This window comes from Polyodon spathula, unplaced genomic scaffold (genome assembly GCF_017654505.1).
Source record: "Polyodon spathula isolate WHYD16114869_AA unplaced genomic scaffold, ASM1765450v1 scaffolds_1576, whole genome shotgun sequence".
Classification (NCBI taxonomy): Eukaryota; Metazoa; Chordata; class Actinopteri; order Acipenseriformes; family Polyodontidae; genus Polyodon; species Polyodon spathula.
In genome coordinates, this window is record NW_024473053.1 from 5496 (window position 1) to 25000 (window position 19505).

The following is a 19505-nucleotide window of genomic DNA, read 5'->3' on the forward strand; positions in this document are numbered from 1 at the left end:
CCCCTTGTGCTTTTGCCCTTTTGCTAACAATTGAAACAGTAAACCTGCTGGAACCTCCCTGAGCTTTCTGTGCAGTTGGAGCTGCACTGAACACAAAACACTAGCAGCCTTGTTTACGACGTGAATGACCTCCAGTTTGTAGTTTAGGAAGAAATAGAGTTCGATAACCTGCAGATAGTAAAGGAAGATAAACAGATACATAGACTCAGTGCCTGAAGGTATAAATAGAAAGGCATGGTAGATCATGACATCATGAGCTATGCAGTAAATGACATCACGAACACATTCATAGATTTCCATTGAAATAACTGAGTGTACTTACTGTAGTACCAAAGCCTAAGAGTAACTCCGCTGTTTACTTTCAAAGACTTTTCCTGGACAAAAGTATGTTAAACTTTGTGAATTTGGCTCTTTTGAGCAAAAACATCCCCCCCCCCCCCCCCCCTGGTAAAAGCACAGCACAGTGTAGTGAAGCACAGAGAAGATAATGAACCAGCCCCCTTCTCAAAGTGTACTGCTTTGGGACCCCCCTGGTAAAAGCACAGCACAGTGTAGTGAAGCACAGAGAAGATAATGAACCAGCCCCCTTCTCAAAGTGTACTGCTTTGGGATCCCCCCTGGTAAAAGCACAGCACAGTGTAGTGAAGCACAGAGAAGATAATGAACCAGCCCCCTTCTCAAAGTGTACTGCTTTGGGATCCCCCTGGTAAAAGCACAGCACAGTGTAGTGAAGCACAGAGAAGATAATGAACCAGCCCCCTTCTCAAAGTGTACTGCTTTGGGACCCCCCTGGTAAAAGCACAGCACAGTGTAGTGAAGCACAGAGAAGATAATGAACCAGCCCCCTTCTCAAAGTGTACTGCTTTGGGATCCCCCCTGGTAAAAGCACAGCACAGTGTAGTGAAGCACAGAGAAGATAATGAACCAGCCCCCTTCTCAAAGTGTACTGCTTTGGGACCCCCCTGGTAAAAGCACAGCACAGTGTAGTGAAGCACAGAGAAGATAATGAACCAGCCCCCTTCTCAAAGTGTACTGCTTTGGGACCCCCCTGGTAAAAGCACAGCACAGTGTAGTGAAGCCTGGGCCAATCACAGCGCGGCGATGGGCGGGCCTGACTACGTCATGGCTCTAGGAGAGTCCATGGCAGGGGATTGACAGCTGACTCCTGCAATGAGAACAGCTGGATAAGCAGACTACTCTCTGAACGGCCAGCCAATCCCGGGGCCGGGCTAGCCGGGACTTATCCATCGGGGAGAAAGGTGCTTGCATTGTAACAGGTTGGAGAGGAAGTAGATCAAGTCATATTTTGGAATACAAACATTGGGAAAACTGGAAGGAAGGGGGGGATAAAAGGACCATTTTCCCACCAGGTAATCCAGTGCAACCTGACAGGTAAAGCGGGGTTGTTTGTGTTATTCGCAGGGGTGCAATGCTAGCTCGGTGCTGAGCCAGGTGTGCTACCTGTTCAGAGCAGGTGTTTTATATAGCGCTGCTGGGAAACTAATATATACCGGACACGGGACTGTGCCCTTTAATATTAGAAGCGTTATTGCAACATTCAGCTGTGTTTATTGTTATTAGTGTACGATCTGTTAAAAAAAATATTTAAAAAATAAACACGAACCATGTTTGTTTTGTGGTTGAATTTCACGTTTCACAGTTCACAATTCACACCCACGGTCGCTGGTTTCGGTTGAAAGGATTCCTGACGGTAACTTTCCAGTTTCTGCGAGATTGCGCAAGGATAGTGCAATCGCTCGTTTTAAAAACTACAATTAATAATAATAATAATAATAATAATAATAATAATAATAATAATAAATAATAATAAAAAACACTGTGCTTTTATTTTTTAGTTTGGTCTCTGGTGCGTTGGTTGGTTGAATTCAACGTGTATTGAACCATTTGTGAGTTATTAATAACTACGTAAATTAATAAACTAATAATAATAAGTTTAAAAAAAAAGTGGTAGGGACAGATTATAAACTTGTATTCTGTTTAATTGTGTTTTTACATTGGCTGCTTATTCGAAACTGAGCTCGCCGGTTCTCGCAGTGAGAGAGGAGGCGCGGCGCTTTGATGTGTTGTACAGTTAACCTTAAGAAAAGATATAATGTAATTGAATATCGCTGCGGGTTACATATGCTTGTTAAAGTAGCCGCGACAGACTTGTGGTCACCTTGTGTAAAAAGCCATAGGGTCGTTATAGTCGGTAAATAAACCTGCTTTACATGGATCGACCAACTGGACCAGGCAAGAAACTGAGGGAGCTCTCCTCTTCTTCCAAGGGGGGGTGTTTGGATGCAGTAAACCCAGCGAACTCGATCAATTTCACCAATGAATTCATTCATGTTAATTAATATTCACTCGTTCAAATCGTATGCCAGCGGAAACGGCGGTGTCTAGTTACCTTGGAAACGCCAAATGGAAGGGGACATTCAAATTCGATACTGTACAGAACGCATTGAATCAGCCTGACCCCCCCTTTGTTATTCTGTAAGGTGGAACATCATTGAATTCCTGCCAGTTTCTTGCAGGAGTCTCCAGTTTATCCCCCAGGACAGAAGTAAAGTGGGCCAGGCTGACACACCTGTTTGTTTACATTCCTCAAAGGTATTTTTGTTTTAGCTTTGGCTTAAGAGTCACAATGAATGGGCCTTGCAGTCGTGATACCTAAGCTGCCGATAAAAAAAAAAAAAAAAAAAAAATAGACAATTATCCGAACTATAAACTAGAGTGTACACTGGGTTTTTTTTAAATAATGTAGCTACAGGGGTACTGTGCCTGTGTGTGTCAGGCAACAGAGACACTATTGTTAACGCTGGCCTGTCTTTGTTTTCGGTGTGGCGTGGATATAGTGTGGCTGCCCAATTGAAATCCTAACTGTGCTTATTATAACGGGACAAGTGCTCAAAGAGACGTTTAAAATTCAGAACGGCCAGAGTTACTGAGGGGCTCTGCTCGGATCACAACGCTCGCTGTTACAAAACTGCAGGGCCCTGCCTCTGCTTGGGTTATGTTCCAGCGCAGGGATGGGAATAAGACTCCTGTTGCGTAGCGTTTCCACCCATTCCAGGTTTTACTATGTGTTTTAAGAAGACCTGAGCTTGTTACCTGTACACGCTGGGGCTGATCATGCACCTAGTAAAACCTGGAATGGATCAAACTGCTATGCAGCAGGAGTCTTGTTTCCAGCCCTGAATATCGTGATCGATCACTGATAACGTGATTCGGAACAGCGCGGTTCATTCTGTCGTGGGATTTGAACCAATGCAAGCTTCCGAAATGAGAATAATAATACTACTACTAATAATAATGATGCTGTTCCCGTTCTCTCCACTTCATGCCTTTCCGCCCAGTGGAAAGTGTGAACTGGAAAGGGGATCTGTAAGCAGACCACCGCTAACTGTAGTGCTACTCGCTCACGTGAAATACCTGAGTGTGTGTGTGTGTGTGTGAATCTACAGCATGTGTGTGGGAGTGAGGATCTGTCTGCGTCTCTTTTTGTGTATGTGTGTGTGTGTCTTTGTGTTTGTGTGTTTGGATCTGTGTGTGAATCTCCAGTGTGTGTGTGTGTGTGGATCTGTGTGTGACTCTACAGTGTGTGTGAGTGTGGATCTGTATATCTGTGTGTGTGTGTGTGTCATTCTGTGTCATTCTATTCGCTGAGGAATAGACTATGTCCCTGTCATGTTTAAACATATATTTACTTTCACTGCAGGAGTATTCCCTTTAGAAGCTGGAACTTTCCTTATTGTGTTGATCCAACCCCCCCCCCCCAAGCCTCTCTGGAGCTTAGATTAAGAAATCTGCAGTGTGTGTGTGTGTGTGTGTGTGTGCGCTGCAGTTTTGTGTCCCTCCCTCTCCCTTCTGTTTATTTTAATACCTGACGCTGTGTGCTCCACCTCTTTGAGACTGTGTTACTTCACAGTTGGAATAGTCTGCGTTCATGGAGGTCACAGCTCTCTGCTGTAGCGGTGACTTTGTGTTTGTTTTTATATTGCTCGGCGCTAGGTCACAGGCGCGCCCTTTAAAGGAGGGCTGGTGTAAGCAAGGCTGAATAATCGCTGTCCTTGCCTCTTCCTGTCAGCTTTAGCGGCACCAACACTCTCCTCACTTTTTCTTATCCAGGAAAAGAAGTCCTGTCTGATTCCAAGCTGTTGCACAGGAAGTGATTTCGGGGTGGGGCGGGGGGTAGCGTTGCCATGCTAATGGTTCAGGGCAACATTTTGTGGTGTGTTTTTAAATCTTTAATGAACTGTAAGTCACAGTAACCAAACACCGTGTGAATAACACCGCGGTTCTAGCAGTGTGCGATCAACAGAGCTGCAGCGAGGTAGGTGCCTGTAATCCAATATGCGAACAAACGAGCCCAGCCCAATCAAATCCACTGGAGAAGGCACCAGCTGTTTTACCTTCACTGTAACCCAGAGGAGTTCTGATTTGAGTGATTTACCTTTGATAAAGACAGCGCTGTTCGGAGTGAGGGTTGTATTGGGCTGGCCCACTGTGAGTGCGGCTCTGTGCAGTTCTGCACAGGTGTACAGGGCAGAGTTACAAACGCCTCCTCACCTGGGCTCAGCCTTCTCACAGCTCACCTGGATTCCACTGAGAATTCTTTAGACTGAAGCAAACTTTTGTGAGATGCAGAGACTGAGAGTCTCATTGAAACCAGAGAGGGACCGGCAGCTCTGAGCCTCTTCCCCAGGGAGAGGGAGTGAGAGGCGGGGTGGCGGCAGAGTTTCGGTGCCCCGGGCCTTTTGTCCCAGACTCCCTTTTAAAAACCTTCCAACATAATTGGCTTTTAAATGCATGACTTGGTTCACACAACTGCTTGGACAAAGGTGGATTTTAAACCTCTAAAGCTGAGCTGGGATTCGAACCGGGAACCTCCTGGTATCAAGCCCTTTAACTACTGGACCGCCAAACCTCTTCTGCCCTGTTTATCATAGAAGAGGCACCATTCAGCCCTCAATCCCTGGTATTTATAGAACAGTGCAGTGCTGTGTGCCCTTGTGTTTGCAGGTAAAGGGATTGAATTATTATTATGAGGTTTCATGATTGCATTTCGCTGTACTAGCGCTCTCTCTCTGTCGTTCATCCCTCCCTCTCCTCGGCTCTCTTCATCTCTCTACCTCTCTCCTTTCTGTTCCTCTCTGTAGTTTGTAAGTCTCTCTCTCTCTCTGTCGTTCATCCCTCCCTTTCCTCAGCTCTCTCTTCATCTCTCTACCGCTCTCCTTTCTGTTCCTCTCTCTCTGTAGTTTGTAACCCTCTCTGTCGTTCATACCTCCCTCTCCTCAGCTCTCTCTTCATCTCTCTACCGCTCTCGTTTCTGTTCCTCTCTCTCTGTCGTTCATCCCTCCCTCTCCTCACCTCTCTCTTCATCTCTCTACCTCTCTTCTTTCTGTTCCTCTCTGTAATTTGTAACTCTCTCTCTCTCTCTCTCTCTCTCTCTCTCTCTCTCTCGGTTCAGAGAGCTTTGTGCATTCCAGTGCCTGTGTTATCAGGGAGTGCTGTAATCGGGAAGCACTGATAAGAATGACAAACACATTCCTTTACTAAATGCACACTGAACTAAATGCACACTGAGCTCTTTCTCTAGTTCTTTCTTTTGTGTTCTTCGCTGCGTTTGTTCTTTGCTTTTCTTTCTCCGTTCCTTAAATTCTCTCTCTCTCTCTCTCTCTCTCTCTCTTCTTTTATATTTTTTGTCATTCAGAACAGACACGTTCAAGAAGCCTGCCGGTGCGCTAAACCTTAATCTGAACGTGCAGTTTGCATGATTCAAACGTTTCAGCATTTGCAGTATCCTGCTGCAGTAAATACTGAGTCAAGGCGACTGTTTCGGTGAAGCCTTTGGAAATTAGTTCAGTGGTAACTGTTTACACGAAAGCTTCTAAGTTGTTCCTGCTGGCTTCACGCTAGCGCTCGGCTGCACTGTCTGCTGTTAATTTATGGAGATCAGTGCTATTAAACAGATTTACAGGCTGGCAGCTCCTTCATTATATTCTCGGCAATCCCAGGCGACTGCGGGCTTCATCTGCATCCGGTTTCTCTTATCTCTGCTTTTGCTTGGAATTCACAGGCTGCAGAGACAGACGGCTGTCCCTTATTACCAGGGAATAAGTCACGCTGGCAAAGAGCAGCTGTTTTTGATATCCCAGCTGATTACGAACAAGAGGTGGCGTGGTGCGATTCCATGTTAGTTGTAGTTAAACTATGTTAGTTTCATAGTGTGAGTCGCTCTGGATAAAAGCGTCTGTTTGTAAAGTTTTTTTTTTTTTTTCTGCCTCGCTTCCACTGCCTGTCCCCAGGTATTGGTGAGCCGGGCTGAGCGAGGTGTGGCTGATTGTGTTTCCACTGACGCTCCGACACTATCTCACACCCAGCGGGGTCCAGCCTGTTGCTGTGCGGGATTGAAAGGCATATGTGGTAAACTTTTTTCATGGCCGAAAAACCAAAACAGACGCCAGTGTCTGTTCAACTTCGTCAGCCTTCCCTTGTTTGCATGCTTTCAGTCAATCCCACAATCCAACGCTGCCTGTTACTGCCCCACTATGACCTTTACTGTCGCGCTACCCCCTCGCTCTGTCGGAAGTCTGTTTCGAATTCGTTTCCTCGCTGTGTGCCCTGTGCTCCTGGTTTCTGCACTATTGGTTTGTGTGAACTATGCAGGGATGGAAACTCCCATTGCATAGCAGTTTGATCCATTCCTGGTTTTACAGCAAGCACACCCCTGAGCTTGTTACCTGTACGCTGAGGCTAATCAAGCTGGCGAGGGTGAAACTGCTCTGCAATTATTTCTATCCATGCTATATCAATGCACGTGTGTGTGTGTGTGTGTGTGTTTCTCCTAACTCTTTCTGCCTCTCATTACAGTGAACTCAGAGCAGCAGGAGAAGGAGGCTCGTTAGCACCATAAATTTCTCAAGCTTCCCTCCACGTGCCTTCGAAATGGATCCCGGCGCGGACGGCAGCCCCACGGCGGACAGGACCCCCCCTTTGGATTACGGGGTTCAGATCCGCTTCATCGACGGCCTGAACGATCGGGGCAAACCCCGAATGAAAACAGTGGTCCGCACCAACGAGCTCCCCCAGGGAGGTGGGAAGGGAAAGGGGGGCTCGTACGGCGTGGCGGTCCGCGTCCAGGGCATCGCCGGGCAGCCCTACTTGGTCCTGAAGGAGGGGGAGAAGGGGGATTCCTATGGGGTGCAGCTGAAGAGCAGCGACAGGAGAGCGGGAGGCTCCGAGCCGCCAGAGAACCCGTACCCCCAACCGGAGTACGAGCGCTCCGCGAGAACAAGCAGGGAGACCGTCTCCCCCCCGGCCCCCCAGCCGAGGAGGACAGAGGAGCTGCGGCGCGCCCACTCGCACGAGTCCCTGCTGGAGATGGGCTCGCTCGGACCCGGGTTCGAGAATCCCTACGGCTCCGGCGACCTCCTCGGAGAGGAAGGGCCGGAGCAGCAAGGGAGGAGCGGCCGCGATCGCCGCGACGGAGACAACCAGGAAGCGATGTCGTCCCGTAGCTCCTCCTCTTCCTCTTCGATCGTCGCCAGAGCCTCGGCCCGGGGAGGGACTCCCGAGCCGGGCGGCGCCATCGACACCAAGTCCCTGCCCACGGTCGGCAGCATGATCAGCAAGTTCGACGGGGGCCAGGGGCCGCAGAGGGGCCGGGCCGGGGCCCGCGGCAGGATCTCCGCGGACGAGCGGAAGAGGTCCCGCAGCCTGGACGGGAGGGACCGCTCCGGAAGGAATTCTCTTCTCGGAAGCCTGGATGTTCTGATCGACACCCCCTCCTCTTCCTCCTCCGCGGTGAACGGCCGGGCCCTCGCTCCCTCCCACAGCAGCGCCAGTCTGGGCAGGCCGGCGCGGGAACCCACGGCCGGCTCGGTGACCAGCAGCCCCAGGGATCGGATCGGAGGCAGAGCCGCGACTGGGTCGCAGTTGAAGGTCCAGTCAGAGATACAGGTAGGGTCCGTAACTCTTAAATTAGGGATGGAACCACCATGGAATCAAACCACCATGGAATGGGATTCTTATTTCCACTCTGTTCTAAATCTAGTCCTTTTTTTTTTGGCAGCTGAAGTCGACGCCAGACCTTCTTCAAAACCAGAGGCAGCTGGGCAGCGAGGAGGAGAGGGCCAAGGAAGCCCTTTATAACATCCTCAGAGAGGGGTGAGTTTAAAGGGGAGAGAGAGGAGAGGAGAGGGGCAAAGAGGCCCTATACACCATCCTCAGAGTGGGGAGAGGGGAGGGGAAGGGAAGTGCTGAAGGGAGGAGGGTGGGGAGAGAGTGGAGAAGCGAGAGGACAAAGTGGAGGAGAGTGAGGGAGAGAGTCATCTGCACCATTGTCCAAGAGAGGGTGAGGGGTCAGCGAGAACAGTCAAAATATCTCTTCTTGTAAAGAGACCCCTCTTTATTCGACACATCGGTAAAAAGTACTGGGAACAGCGAGTCGAAGGAGCACTGTGTTGCAACGTTTACTCATTGAAACATTTAGCAAAGAGCCTCGCTGTTTTCTGTCCTTTCAGATCTCTCTGCCTGTCCTCCGCGAGTATTTTGTGGTTTTGGTAACTCCTCCTTGTGGAACAGTGTCATGTTTTTTTTCTGTGTCTTCTCTCTGTGCTGCAGGAGCTCAGACAATGAGAACTCTATGAAGAGGAAAGTCAACCTTGTGTTTGAGAAAATCCAAGCCTTCAAAGTAAGAGACCCCCCCCCCCCTCTCGTTTCTCGCTCCCCCGTGCTTTACAATACTTCCCTATGCTTTACCATGCCTCTCTGTGCTTTACAATGCTTCCCTATGCTTTACCAGGCCTCGCTGTGCTTTACAATGCTTCCCTATGCTTTACCAGACCTCTCTGTGCTTTACAATGTTTCCCTATGTTTTACCAGACCTCTCTGTGCTTTACAATGCTTCCCTATGCTTTACCAGACCTCTCTGTGCTTTACAATGCTTCCCTGTGCTTTACCAGACCTCTCTGTGCTTTACAATGCTTCCCTGTGCTTTACCAGACCTCTCTGTGCTTTACAATGCTTCCCTATGCTTTACCAGACCTCTCTGTGCTTTACAATGCTTCCCTATGCTTTACCAGACCTCTCTGTGCTTTACAATGCTTCCCTATGCTTTACCAGACCTCTCTGTTCTTTACAATGCGTCCCTATGCTTTACCAGACCTCTCTGTTCTTTACAATGCTTCCCTATGCTTTACCATGCCTCTCTGTGCTTGATTATGCTTTGATTTGACTATGGGACACTTTTCTAAGGCTGTGCAGTGTGCGGCGCGATGGTTGGTGCTTGAATTGTCTGCTCACGTGGTGACTCTGTGTCCCCAGAGCACAGCCCCCAGCACTGACTCCCGGACCCTGCTCCTGCAGAAGAGCGAGCTGGAGAGGAGAGCGTCGGAGCTGCAGAGGAGGCTGGACGAGGAGACCAAGGTGACAGAAAAGAGAGGAATCTCATCGAAATATACACAGGGGGTCCCATGAGTGCGGTATCACAGGCAACGACATCATAGAAGCTGCTGGTTTTGGGGGGCTAAATTGGGCAGCTGCTTTTATAAAAGTATACCACATTGTTTTTGCAGTTTTTCCCGAACCTTCTCTGTGCTTTGCAATGCTTCCCTATGCTTTACCAGACCTCTCTGTGCTTTACAATGCTTCCCTATGCTTTACCAGACCTCTCTGTGCTTTACAATGCTTCCCTATGCTTTACCATACCTCTCTGTGCTTTACAATGCTTCCCTATGCTTTACCAGACCTCTCTGTGCTTTACAATGCTTCCCTATGCTTTACCAGACCTCTCTGTGCTTTACAATGCTTCCCTATGCTTTACCAGACCTCTCTGTGCTTTACAATGCTTCCCTGTGCTTTACAGTGCTTCCCTGTGCTTTACAATGCTTCCCTATGCTTTACCAGACCTCTCTGTGCTTTACAATGCTTCCCTATGCTTTACCGTACCTCTCTGCTTTCCAAATCAAAGCCACTAAAAAAAGTTATTTGCTCTCTGTGTGAAGAAGTGCCTCCTTCCCTCCAGGGCTACCTCCACTTCATTTCCAGCTGTGTGTGTCCTGACACTGTCCAGACCCGCCCTGCATCCTGCATGTTTTGAGTCTTATTTTCATTGTGTGTGTGTGTGTGTGTGTGTGTGTGTGTGTGTGTGTGTGTGTGTTTGATTGCAGAACCGTCTCAACTCGTCCAGGCAGCTGGACACCAGCGTCCAGAGTCTGAGGAGCGAGCTGGAGGAGACGCTGGACGAGAACATTCAGCTGCAGGAGGTCCTGAGCAAGACCAAGAGTGAGCTGCACTCCTCCGTCACAGAGTAAGAGAAGGGGGGGGGGGGGTGCGGTACTGAGATACTGAACCTGTGACCTTTCCCACTCTACCCGCCCTGCCGACTCTCTGCAGGTGAATGCAGGGCAGCAGCCAGCAGAGTGGAGTAAAGTCACGCTGTCCCACAGTGGAGCGAGGGAGGCTGTGCCGTGCCATTCAGAATGATTGCAAATACCAGGGGTGGGAATCGGACTCCTGTTGCAGAGCAGTTTCACCCATTGCAGGTTTTACCAGGAGTCTGATTAGCCCCCAGTGTGTTTTGTTAAACTCACAGTAAAACCAGGAATGGATCAAACTGCTGTGTCTATGACTCTCTACTGACTCGCTGTGTCTGGGTCTCTCTGTACTGACTCACTGTGTGCCTGCAGGCTCATGCAGCTGCGCATGGAGAAGGAGGCGTTAGAGACCCGGGTTCGAGGGCTGGAGGACCACCTGTCCGGGCTGCAGGAGGAGCTGAGGGGAGACGGAGAGTCCAGCGCAGTCAAGGAGGCCCTCGAAGCGGTACACAGCGCCCCCTGCCTCTCTTTTCAATACAGAAACATCGGCAAATAACCTTTGCTACAGTAAAGAATTACATGAAACAGTGCCAGCAACAGCACCAAACCATTCTGAGAACGTTTCATTCAACTCGAAGTTTCAGAAGAAGCCAGCAAAGCTCAAACGACCAAGTGAAAAACACTTGCAAATAACAGCAAGTTACAGACCTGTGTGCCGTGAGTTATGTGCCTGCGCAAAACCAGTTAACAGGATTGATCTCTCTACAGGTGAGAGAGGGGGTCGATCAGGGTAACCTACCGTCCTAAATGGTGTGGAGAAACCGCTGCTTGGGTTTGTGTGGACCGCTGTCCTCCGCAGAGTCTAAGAAAAGCAACAGTCACAAACCCAAGCAGCTGTTTCTCCCCTCTGAACGGTGAATCAGCCCCCCCCCCGATCCACACCCTCACCTGATTGTCAGCACCTGGTTTCTGTGGACGGTTCTGTCCCAGTAATCGAATTGGTTCTTGCAGCTCTAGCCTGCCCCTGTCTCAGTGTCGCTAGAACCAAAAATAATGTAGTAAATGCACAGAAATATAGTCAACTCTCATTAAAACGAACTTGGATTAGATGACTTCCCACGTGCTCCCGGACAAATTTAGCAGTCGCTGTGTGTAAATTACTCCTTGCAATAGAAATTCACTTAACCTGAATTTCCTGTTTGTGCAAATTATTTTGGACCCCCTTCCAGGGAAGTATATTTTGAATAAAGAGAATACTGCTAGTTTGAACAGCTGAGTGCAAAGGATCTTGAGAAATGTATTCGCTTGCACCAGATTAGCGCTCTCCTCTGCTCTCTCTCTGTCTCTCAGGGTGTGATGGAGTTGTATGTCTCTGTGTACTCTCTCGTGTAACCCCTCTCTCTGTCTCTCTCTCTCTCTGTGTGTCTCAGGGTGTGATGGAGTTGTATGTCTCTGTGTAGTCTCTCGTGTAACCCCTCTCTCTGTCTCTCTCTCTCTCTCTGTCTGTCTCAGGGTGTGATGGAGTTGTATGTCTCTGTGTAGTCTCTCGTGTAACCCCTCTCTCTGTCTCTCTCTCTCTCTGTCTGTCTCAGGGTGTGATGGAGTTGTATGTCTCTGTGTACTCTCTCGTGTAACCCCTCTCTCTGTCTCTCTCTCTCTCTGTCTGTCTCAGGGTGTGATGGAGTTGTATGTCTCTGTGTACTCTCTCGTGTAACCCCTCTCTCTGTCTCTCAGGATGTGATGGAACTCCGTGCTGCCCTGGCGGAGCTCTGCGCAGCGAAGCAGAAGCAGGACGAGCTCCTGCACCAGCGCGAGCGGGAGCTGACCGCCCTGAAGGGGGCGCTGAAGGACGAGGTGGCGAGTCACGACAGCGAGATGGACCGGCTCAGGCAGCAGTACCAGAGCGACATGGAGCAGCTGCGCAGCAACGTGCTGGAGGTCTCACAGGTGAGCCGGCAACGCTCCTTCCACTGGGGTCGCTGGGAATCGCCGCTGGTGTCTTGAAGGATCCCAGTGATTCAGCATCAATAACATGACCAGGTTTCCTGCTCTGATCCTGAGATCAGTCAGAGAAGAAAACAGATCTACAGAACTCATCAATTATTATCTACTAGTTCTATCAGTGCTTTACAATGCTTCCAATGCTGCTCTGCGCTTTACAATGCTTCCCTATGCTTTACCAGACCTCTCTGTGCTTTACAATGCTTCCCTATGCTTTACCAGACCTCTCTGTGCTTTACAATGCTTCCCTATGCTTTACCAGACCTCTCTGTGCTTTACAATGCTTCCCTATGCTTTACCAGACCTCTCTGTGCTTTACAATGCTTCCCTATGCTTTACCAGACCTCTCTGTGCTTTACAATGCTTCCCTATGCTTTACCAGACCTCTCTGTGCTTTACAATGCTGTGCTGTGGCTGTGCAGCCCGTATGATTGTCTCTCTCTCCTCTCAGACTCAGCTGGACGTGGAGGCGGAGCGGCAGAAGGTCAACGCGACGGTGAGGACCCTGCAGAGGCAGCTGGAGGAGAGCAGTGACGAGAGCAGCCACTGGAGGGAGCTGCTGCAGAAGAGCAAGGAGGAACTGCGCAGCACCAAGCAGGAGTGAGACAGGAGAACGGCCGGCTCTATCACACACACTTACAACAGCTCAGACAGTCGGGCATGCTCATTTCACTGATCTCATTCCCTGCTGCGTAGCAGTTTGATCCATTCCTGAGTTTAGCAAGACACACCTGAGCTTGTCTCCCACAGACACTGAGGCTAATCGCGCTCATAGTAAAACCTGGAATGGGTGAAACGGCTGTGCAATAGGAGTCTTTATTTCCATCGCTGCATAGTTAACCCAAACCAAAACCTTAACCTTTTGCAGTCCATTTATTCAGCGCTTGTCAGGCACGTCGGGTCCAATTTATTTTATGCGCGCTGTTTAAAATGTATTTTTTTCGGAGTAAAACAGGTTTAAAAGGCACTGAATCGCAAAAGGACACTCAGTACTGCGTCTCCAGCCAAGCCCCACCCCTTGTTCGCTGTATTTTTCACATACCTCTTTATAGACTTGCGTACTGTGACATCTGTGATGTTCTTTGAGCGCTGGATGCAGAAGCAGCTCTCTCCTTTGTTTGTATCCCTGTTACCTCTGTAGTGGATGGGGCTATGAGATACGACCCCCTTTTTTCAGTCGGCTCCTACCAGGCTCACTCGGCCACTGAAAGGTTTCCTCGGCTTTTCCCAGAGGAGAAAACGACTAGAGACCTGTGTCTTTTTGATGATGTCGGACAGGGTCACACGTCAGACTGGAAAGGGAGAATGGTAATGTCGGACCTGGTCCGAACTCTGGACCGCAAAGGGTTAAGAGCAGCGCAGAAACTAGGAGCAGGGGCCTCGCAGCGTGGAAATGAAGTGGAGGCAGCCAGAGGGAAGTGGTAGTGCTGCAGGAAAGGTCAGACCGCAGGAGACGCTTCTTCTCCGCACACAGCATGGTTAGGGAACGGCTCCGAACGCTGCCCGCTCATTCCCGTCTCATCTGTGTCTTGTCTCTGCGCTCCCAGGCTGCTGCAGGCCCGCGCGGAGAAAGAGGAGTTTGAGGAGGAGCTGCAGGAGATCAGGGCTCGCTTCTCCAGCATGCAGGTGGAGGTGGACTCTGTGAGGAGCACTGCAGCCCAAACCGAGCAAGCAGAGAGACTGGCGAAGGTAACCCAGCACCCCCGTACCCCACCCTAAACCCTGCTACCCCAGGTCATCAGGGACCTAGACACCGCAGGGGTGGGAGTCAGACCCATTGCATTGCACATTCTTCCATTGCTGAACTGCTTCTATACTATATATTCTATATATTCTATAGTGTTTGTTTTCTGTGTTCACCTCCTCAATGGGATTTCTGAGGTGTTTCTGTGTTGGTTTTGTTGCATGTTTTATCTCAGGAGCTGCAGCGATGTCGCGTGGAGCTCCAGCAGGCCCTGTCCCAGAGGGAGCAGCAAGGAGAGGCGCTGGCTCAGAGGGACAGGGAGCTGGCCGCCCTGCGGGGGGCGCTGCAGGAGCAGGGTTCGAAACACCAGGAGGAGCTGGAGACACTGCAGCAGAGCCTGCAGAGGGAGAGGGAGCAGGGGAAGAGGAGCAGGGACGAGGAAGCACAGGTAGCAGGGCCGGGGGAGGAGGGAACGGGGATGGGGAAGCACGGGTAACAGGGCAGGGGGAGAAGAGAGCAGGGGAGAGGAGGAGGGCTGTTCAGTGAGCTCAGAGCAGATCTCACTCTAGGACAGGCTGCTCTCACTCTCTCTCTCACTCTCCCTCTGTCTCCAGGACAGGGTGTCTCAGCAGGTCGTGCGCTCTCTGGAGGCCCGTCTCGCTGAGGCTGGTGAGGAGAGCACGCTGCTGCGCAGGAGGGTGGCTGCCATGGAGCTGCAGGTCACAGAGTCCCAGCACACCATGGAGGAGCTGGAAGCAGTGGAGTGCAGGCTCCGGGACAGGCTGAACCACGCAGAGGTAGGCAGAGTATAAACAGGAACACTGCACTGATCCATTCATTATCTCTGTGTGTATTGATCCTCGCTGTATTGGAGCTCAGCCAGATGGAGGGGGTGCAGAGAGACCAGCATTCATAGCAAAACAAAACTGTATTCGTCCTCGTCGTATTGATCTGAATTTAGTTTATTGATTGCCCCCCCCCCCCCCGTATTGATCAATCCTTTAAGACACACCTGAGCCTGTTGCCTATACTCACTGTATTTACAGTGTACTGATTAACCCTGTGTATTGACGGGTCCCCTGTATTGCTCTGTATTGATGGACCCCTGTATTGCTCTGAATTGACGGACCCCCTGTATTGATGGACCCCTGTATTGCTCTGTATTGACAGACCCCTGTATTGCTCTGTATTGACAGACCCCTGTATTGCTCTGTATTGACGGACCCCTGTATTGCTCTATTTTGACGGACCCCTGTGTTGCTCTGTATTGTCGGACCCCTGTATTGCTCTGTATTGACGGACCCCCTGTATTGCTCTGTATTGACGGACCCCTGTATTGCTCTGTATTGACAGACCCCTGTATTGCTCTGTATTGACGGACCCCTGTATTGCTCTATTTTGACGGACCCCTGTATTGCTCTGTATTGTCGGACCCCTGTATTGCTCTGTATTGACGGACCCCCTGTATTGGTCCCAGGCGGAGCGCAGGAGGCTGGAGTCCTCTCTCAGCGAGGCCGCCGAGTCGGAATCGGGGCTGGCGCTGGAGAAGCGCTCTCTGGAGTCCCAGCTCCAGGAGGCTCAGCGCAGCCTGGCGCGGCTCCGGCAGGAGAAGCAGGATCTGGGAGAGAGACTGCAGGAGGAGGCCAGCCAGAGGGAGGAGCTCCGCAGGAGCAAGAGCGAGCTGGAGGAGCAGAAGAGACTGCTCGACAGGACTGTGGAGAAGCTGAACAAGGAGGTGAGCACTACACTACAGAACATGCTGCAGAGAGAAGTGTGCACTGGCAGTTATCCTGCACAATCGCTACAGTACATTTCTACTTGGTTTACTCGCACAGAAACTTCTCGTTGCCCTGAACTCCCAGCTCTGAATGTTCAGGGTGCAGGGATGCAAACAGAAGTTTGATAAGACACACCCTCGCTTGTTCCCTCCTACACTGGCTAATCTCGTTCATAGTAAATCCTGGAATGGGTGAAACTGCTGTGCAATGGGAGTCTTGTTGCCATCCCTGCGGTGCAGCCTCTATTGTTCCTTCCCTCCTTCCAGCTGGATCTGATGACAGCGGAGTCGCGTGGCTTGGTGACGCAGGTGCAGGCTCAGCTGGAGGAATTCAAAGAGAAGTCCAGGAAAGACCTGCTGGAGGCACAGAGGCAGGGGAAAGAGAGGGTGACTGAGCTGGAGAGAGCACAGGGACAGCTGCACAGGAATCAGGAGGAGGTGAGGGGCGTGGGAGAGGGGGAAGGAGGGGGGAGAGAGGGGCTGAGTGAGAGAGGGGGAAGGAGGGGGGAGAGAGGGTGACTGAGCTGGAGAGAGCACAGGGGCACCTGCACAGGAATCAGGAGGAGGTGAGGGGCGTCAAACACCAGGGAGAGTCAGAGGGGGAGGGCAGGACTGGTTATAAGGCAGAATGGTCACTGTTCCTGTTTGCAACACAAAGCCATACCACTAGCGCTTGTTAGAACACTAATAGCACAGCCTCTTAACTGATGCTGTTTACAGTGCTATGAAGGGGGAGCTGTGTACCCTACTCTGGTGTGTGTGTGTCTCCACCTGCTGGCTCTGGAGGGGAGCTCAATTCTAGTAATACTATAATGGTTTAGTGCAGCTCTACTGTACAGACTGTGTGTGTTTGTGTGGTGTTGTCTCCCTCTAGTGGCTGTAGAGGGGAGCTCAATCCTAATAATACAATGGGTTAGCGTGCTGATTGGCTGTAGCGCTGATCTGCTGTGTGGGCTGTGTCTCCCCCTGCTGGCCCCGCCAGGTATCCCGGCTGAAGCAGGAGCTGCTGAGCTGTCAGGAGGAGAGAGACAACGCTCTGCTGGACAAGGAGCTGCTGACCAACCGGCTGCAGCACCTGGAGGGGGAGGTAGAGAGCAAGAGGAGAAGCCAGGACGAGCGCTCCAGAAATGTTAAGGGGCTCGAGGTGAGTCTGTGTGTGTGTGTCTGTATAGCGCTCTGTGTGTGTGTGTGTGTGTGTGTGTGTGTGTGTCTGTCTGTGTAGCGCTCTATCTGTGTTTGTGTGTGTATCTCTGTATAGTTCTGTGTCTGTGAGTCTATGTGTGTGTGTGTCTCTCTGTGTATAGCTCTCTGTCTGTGTGTGTGAGTCTGTGTGTGCGAGAGTCTGTTACTGTGATCAAATATGAATTTTTTAAAGAAATCTTTTCGCCCCAGATCTGCCAATGCATTTCACCACCGTCAAACCTGGGTGCTTGCCCTGCTGTTTTTACACCCAACATTCATCCAAAGATATATTTTTATCATAGCTGCATAAACGTTGTGTTTTACTGTGCTAGCTATTCCTCGAGTCACAGGGAAGCATACTGGCGTTGCGCTGGGCCCTGGAGCCTGTGCCACCCTGATGAGCTTCCCCCTCAATCCCAGCGCTCTCTGTGTTCCAGGAGAAGATCAAGCGCCTGGAGCTGGAGCTGGACGAGGAGCGGAGCACAGTGGAGCTGCAGAGCGAGAGGATTGACCGCAGCCGAGACCAGGTATGGCACTGCCTGCCTGCAGGGAGGGAAACAGCACTCCCTTTGGGTAGCTTGATACCTATAGACACGCTGTGGCTAATGAAGCTCATATTAAAACCTGGGAATGGGAGACACTGCTATGCAACAGTCTTCCCTGGCATAGCGGTGGGTCACAGCATTATCACTGGCCCCCTTTCTTAAAGTAGTGCTCTCCCCGTGGCTATACTCTGCATTTACCATAGTTTTAAAAATATTGTACCTCATCTGGGCTTTACCAGACCTCTCTATGCTTTACAATGCTTTCCTGTGCTTTACCAGACCTCTCTGTGCTTTGCAATGCTTCCCTATGCTTTACCAGACCTCTCTGTGCTTTACAATGCTTCCCTATGCTTTACCAGACCTCTCTGTGCTTTACAATGCTTCCCTATGCTTTACCAGACCTCTCTGTGCTTTACAATGCTTCCCTATGCTTTACCAGACCTCTCTGTGCTTTACAATGCTTTGCTTTATCACACTCCGTTGTGCTTTTACTAGAGGTCATGTTGATAAGGTGTTTGTTTGTACTAGCCTGCTATTAGCACGGGGGCTGACGCATTGTGTGCTCTTCTGGGCAGGAATGTGGTCTGTCTGTGTGAAAGGTAGTAGTTACACGCTGAGCCGTGCTTACTGTCTGTCTGCTGTGCGCCTTTACCTGCAGCATAGTGTGTGTGTGTTCATAGTAACGTTCATAGACATTCTCTAAAAGGAATTCACAGCGAATCCTGCAAGTTCCCAAAATGCCAATATGAGCTGTGTTTATACGGTGAGGTACCTGTTCTCTAGATTTTACTGTATAGAGCATACCCTGATAAGCGTTAGCTTCAGACTTGCGTGGGACTGTCTCTCAATCAAGCAGAGTGACAGTTAAACGACGCGAATAGCATTGGGAAGAACCGTCTCCTGGAGTTCTGTCCCGTTTAAGCAGAAATCCTGATTAGGCAGAGCTGGCTGTGTTATTGATTTTAATTTCTGTGCTGTTACACGTTTGCTGTACAGAGATGGGAATAAGACTCCTATTGCACAGCAGGGGCACCCAGTCCAGGTTTTACTACCAGCTTGATTAGACGCAGTTTGTAGAGGTAGCAAGCTCGGATGAGTCTGATTGTTAAACTCCTGGTGTTATAAACAGTTTGTAGGTCGTGCGACTCTTGGATGGATGGATGGATTGATTGATTTGATTGGCTCTCCCTTCCCCTCCAGGTTGATCAGCTGCGTGCTGAGCTGATGCAGGAGAGGTCACTCAAGCAGGACCTGGAGTGTGACAAGATGTCTCTGGAGAGACAGAACAAAGACCTGAAGAGCCGTCTCTCCGTGGCTGAAGGGTCCCAGAAGCCCAGCGCCAGCCTGACTCAGCTGGAGGCCCGAATCCAGGAGCTGGACGAGAGGCTGCAGAACGAGGAGAGGTGAGCGCGGGCGGGGCCAGTCGACACACCCCTCTCTGCCTCCCTACTCGCCTAAGTGTGGGTGGTAGGAAGCTAGAGAGGGAGGCAGGCAGGCAGGGAGGGAGGGAGAGAGGCAGGGAGCCAGTCCCAATTTTTGAACTGGTTTTGTTTTTGTTTATTCTGCACAGAGAAAAGAGCGCGGCGCTCTCCAGTAACCGCAAGCTGGAACGCAAAGTGAAGGAGCTGAACATCCAGCTGGAGGATGAGAGACAACAGCAGCAAGACCAGAGAGAGCAGGTACAGACCCACCCCCCCCACCCCCACCCAGAGACCAGAGAGAGCAGGTACTTAACCCTTCCCTCCCCTGTCCCTCTCTCCAGCTGGCTCTGCGCGTCAAGGCTCTGAAGCGGCAGGTGGACTTGTCAGAGGAGGAGCTGGAGCGCCTGGAGAACGGGAAGAAGAAAGCCGTGCGGGACCTGGAGGAGCAGCTGGAGCTCCGGGAGCAGCTGCAGAACCGGATCAAGGTCCTGGAAAAGGAAGCCTGGTAAGAACCTTCAGCAGGAGAAGACCCGCGCTCACTTCAACCTGCCCTCTCGAGGTGCAGACACTTCT

General features: G+C 50.6%; 1 protein-coding gene across 1 annotated transcript; it reads left to right on the forward strand.

Annotated features, from left to right (window-relative positions):
* Positions 1-1222: 1222 nt before the first annotated feature.
* LOC121309911 (cingulin) lies at positions 1223-19469 on the forward strand. Its single transcript, XM_041243089.1, has 19 exons — positions 1223-1392; positions 6877-7965; positions 8078-8172; positions 8629-8698; positions 9331-9432; positions 10176-10315; positions 10695-10827; positions 12057-12269; positions 12775-12923; positions 13871-14012; positions 14243-14455; positions 14622-14804; positions 15485-15742; positions 16052-16222; positions 16767-16928; positions 17404-17493; positions 18712-18914; positions 19082-19190; positions 19274-19469. The coding sequence occupies exons 2-19, from the start codon at positions 6952-6954 to the stop codon at positions 19439-19441; spliced, it is 3615 nt and encodes a 1204-aa protein (XP_041099023.1). The 5' UTR covers positions 1223-1392; positions 6877-6951; the 3' UTR covers positions 19442-19469.
* The last annotated feature ends 36 nt before the right edge of the window (positions 19470-19505 follow it).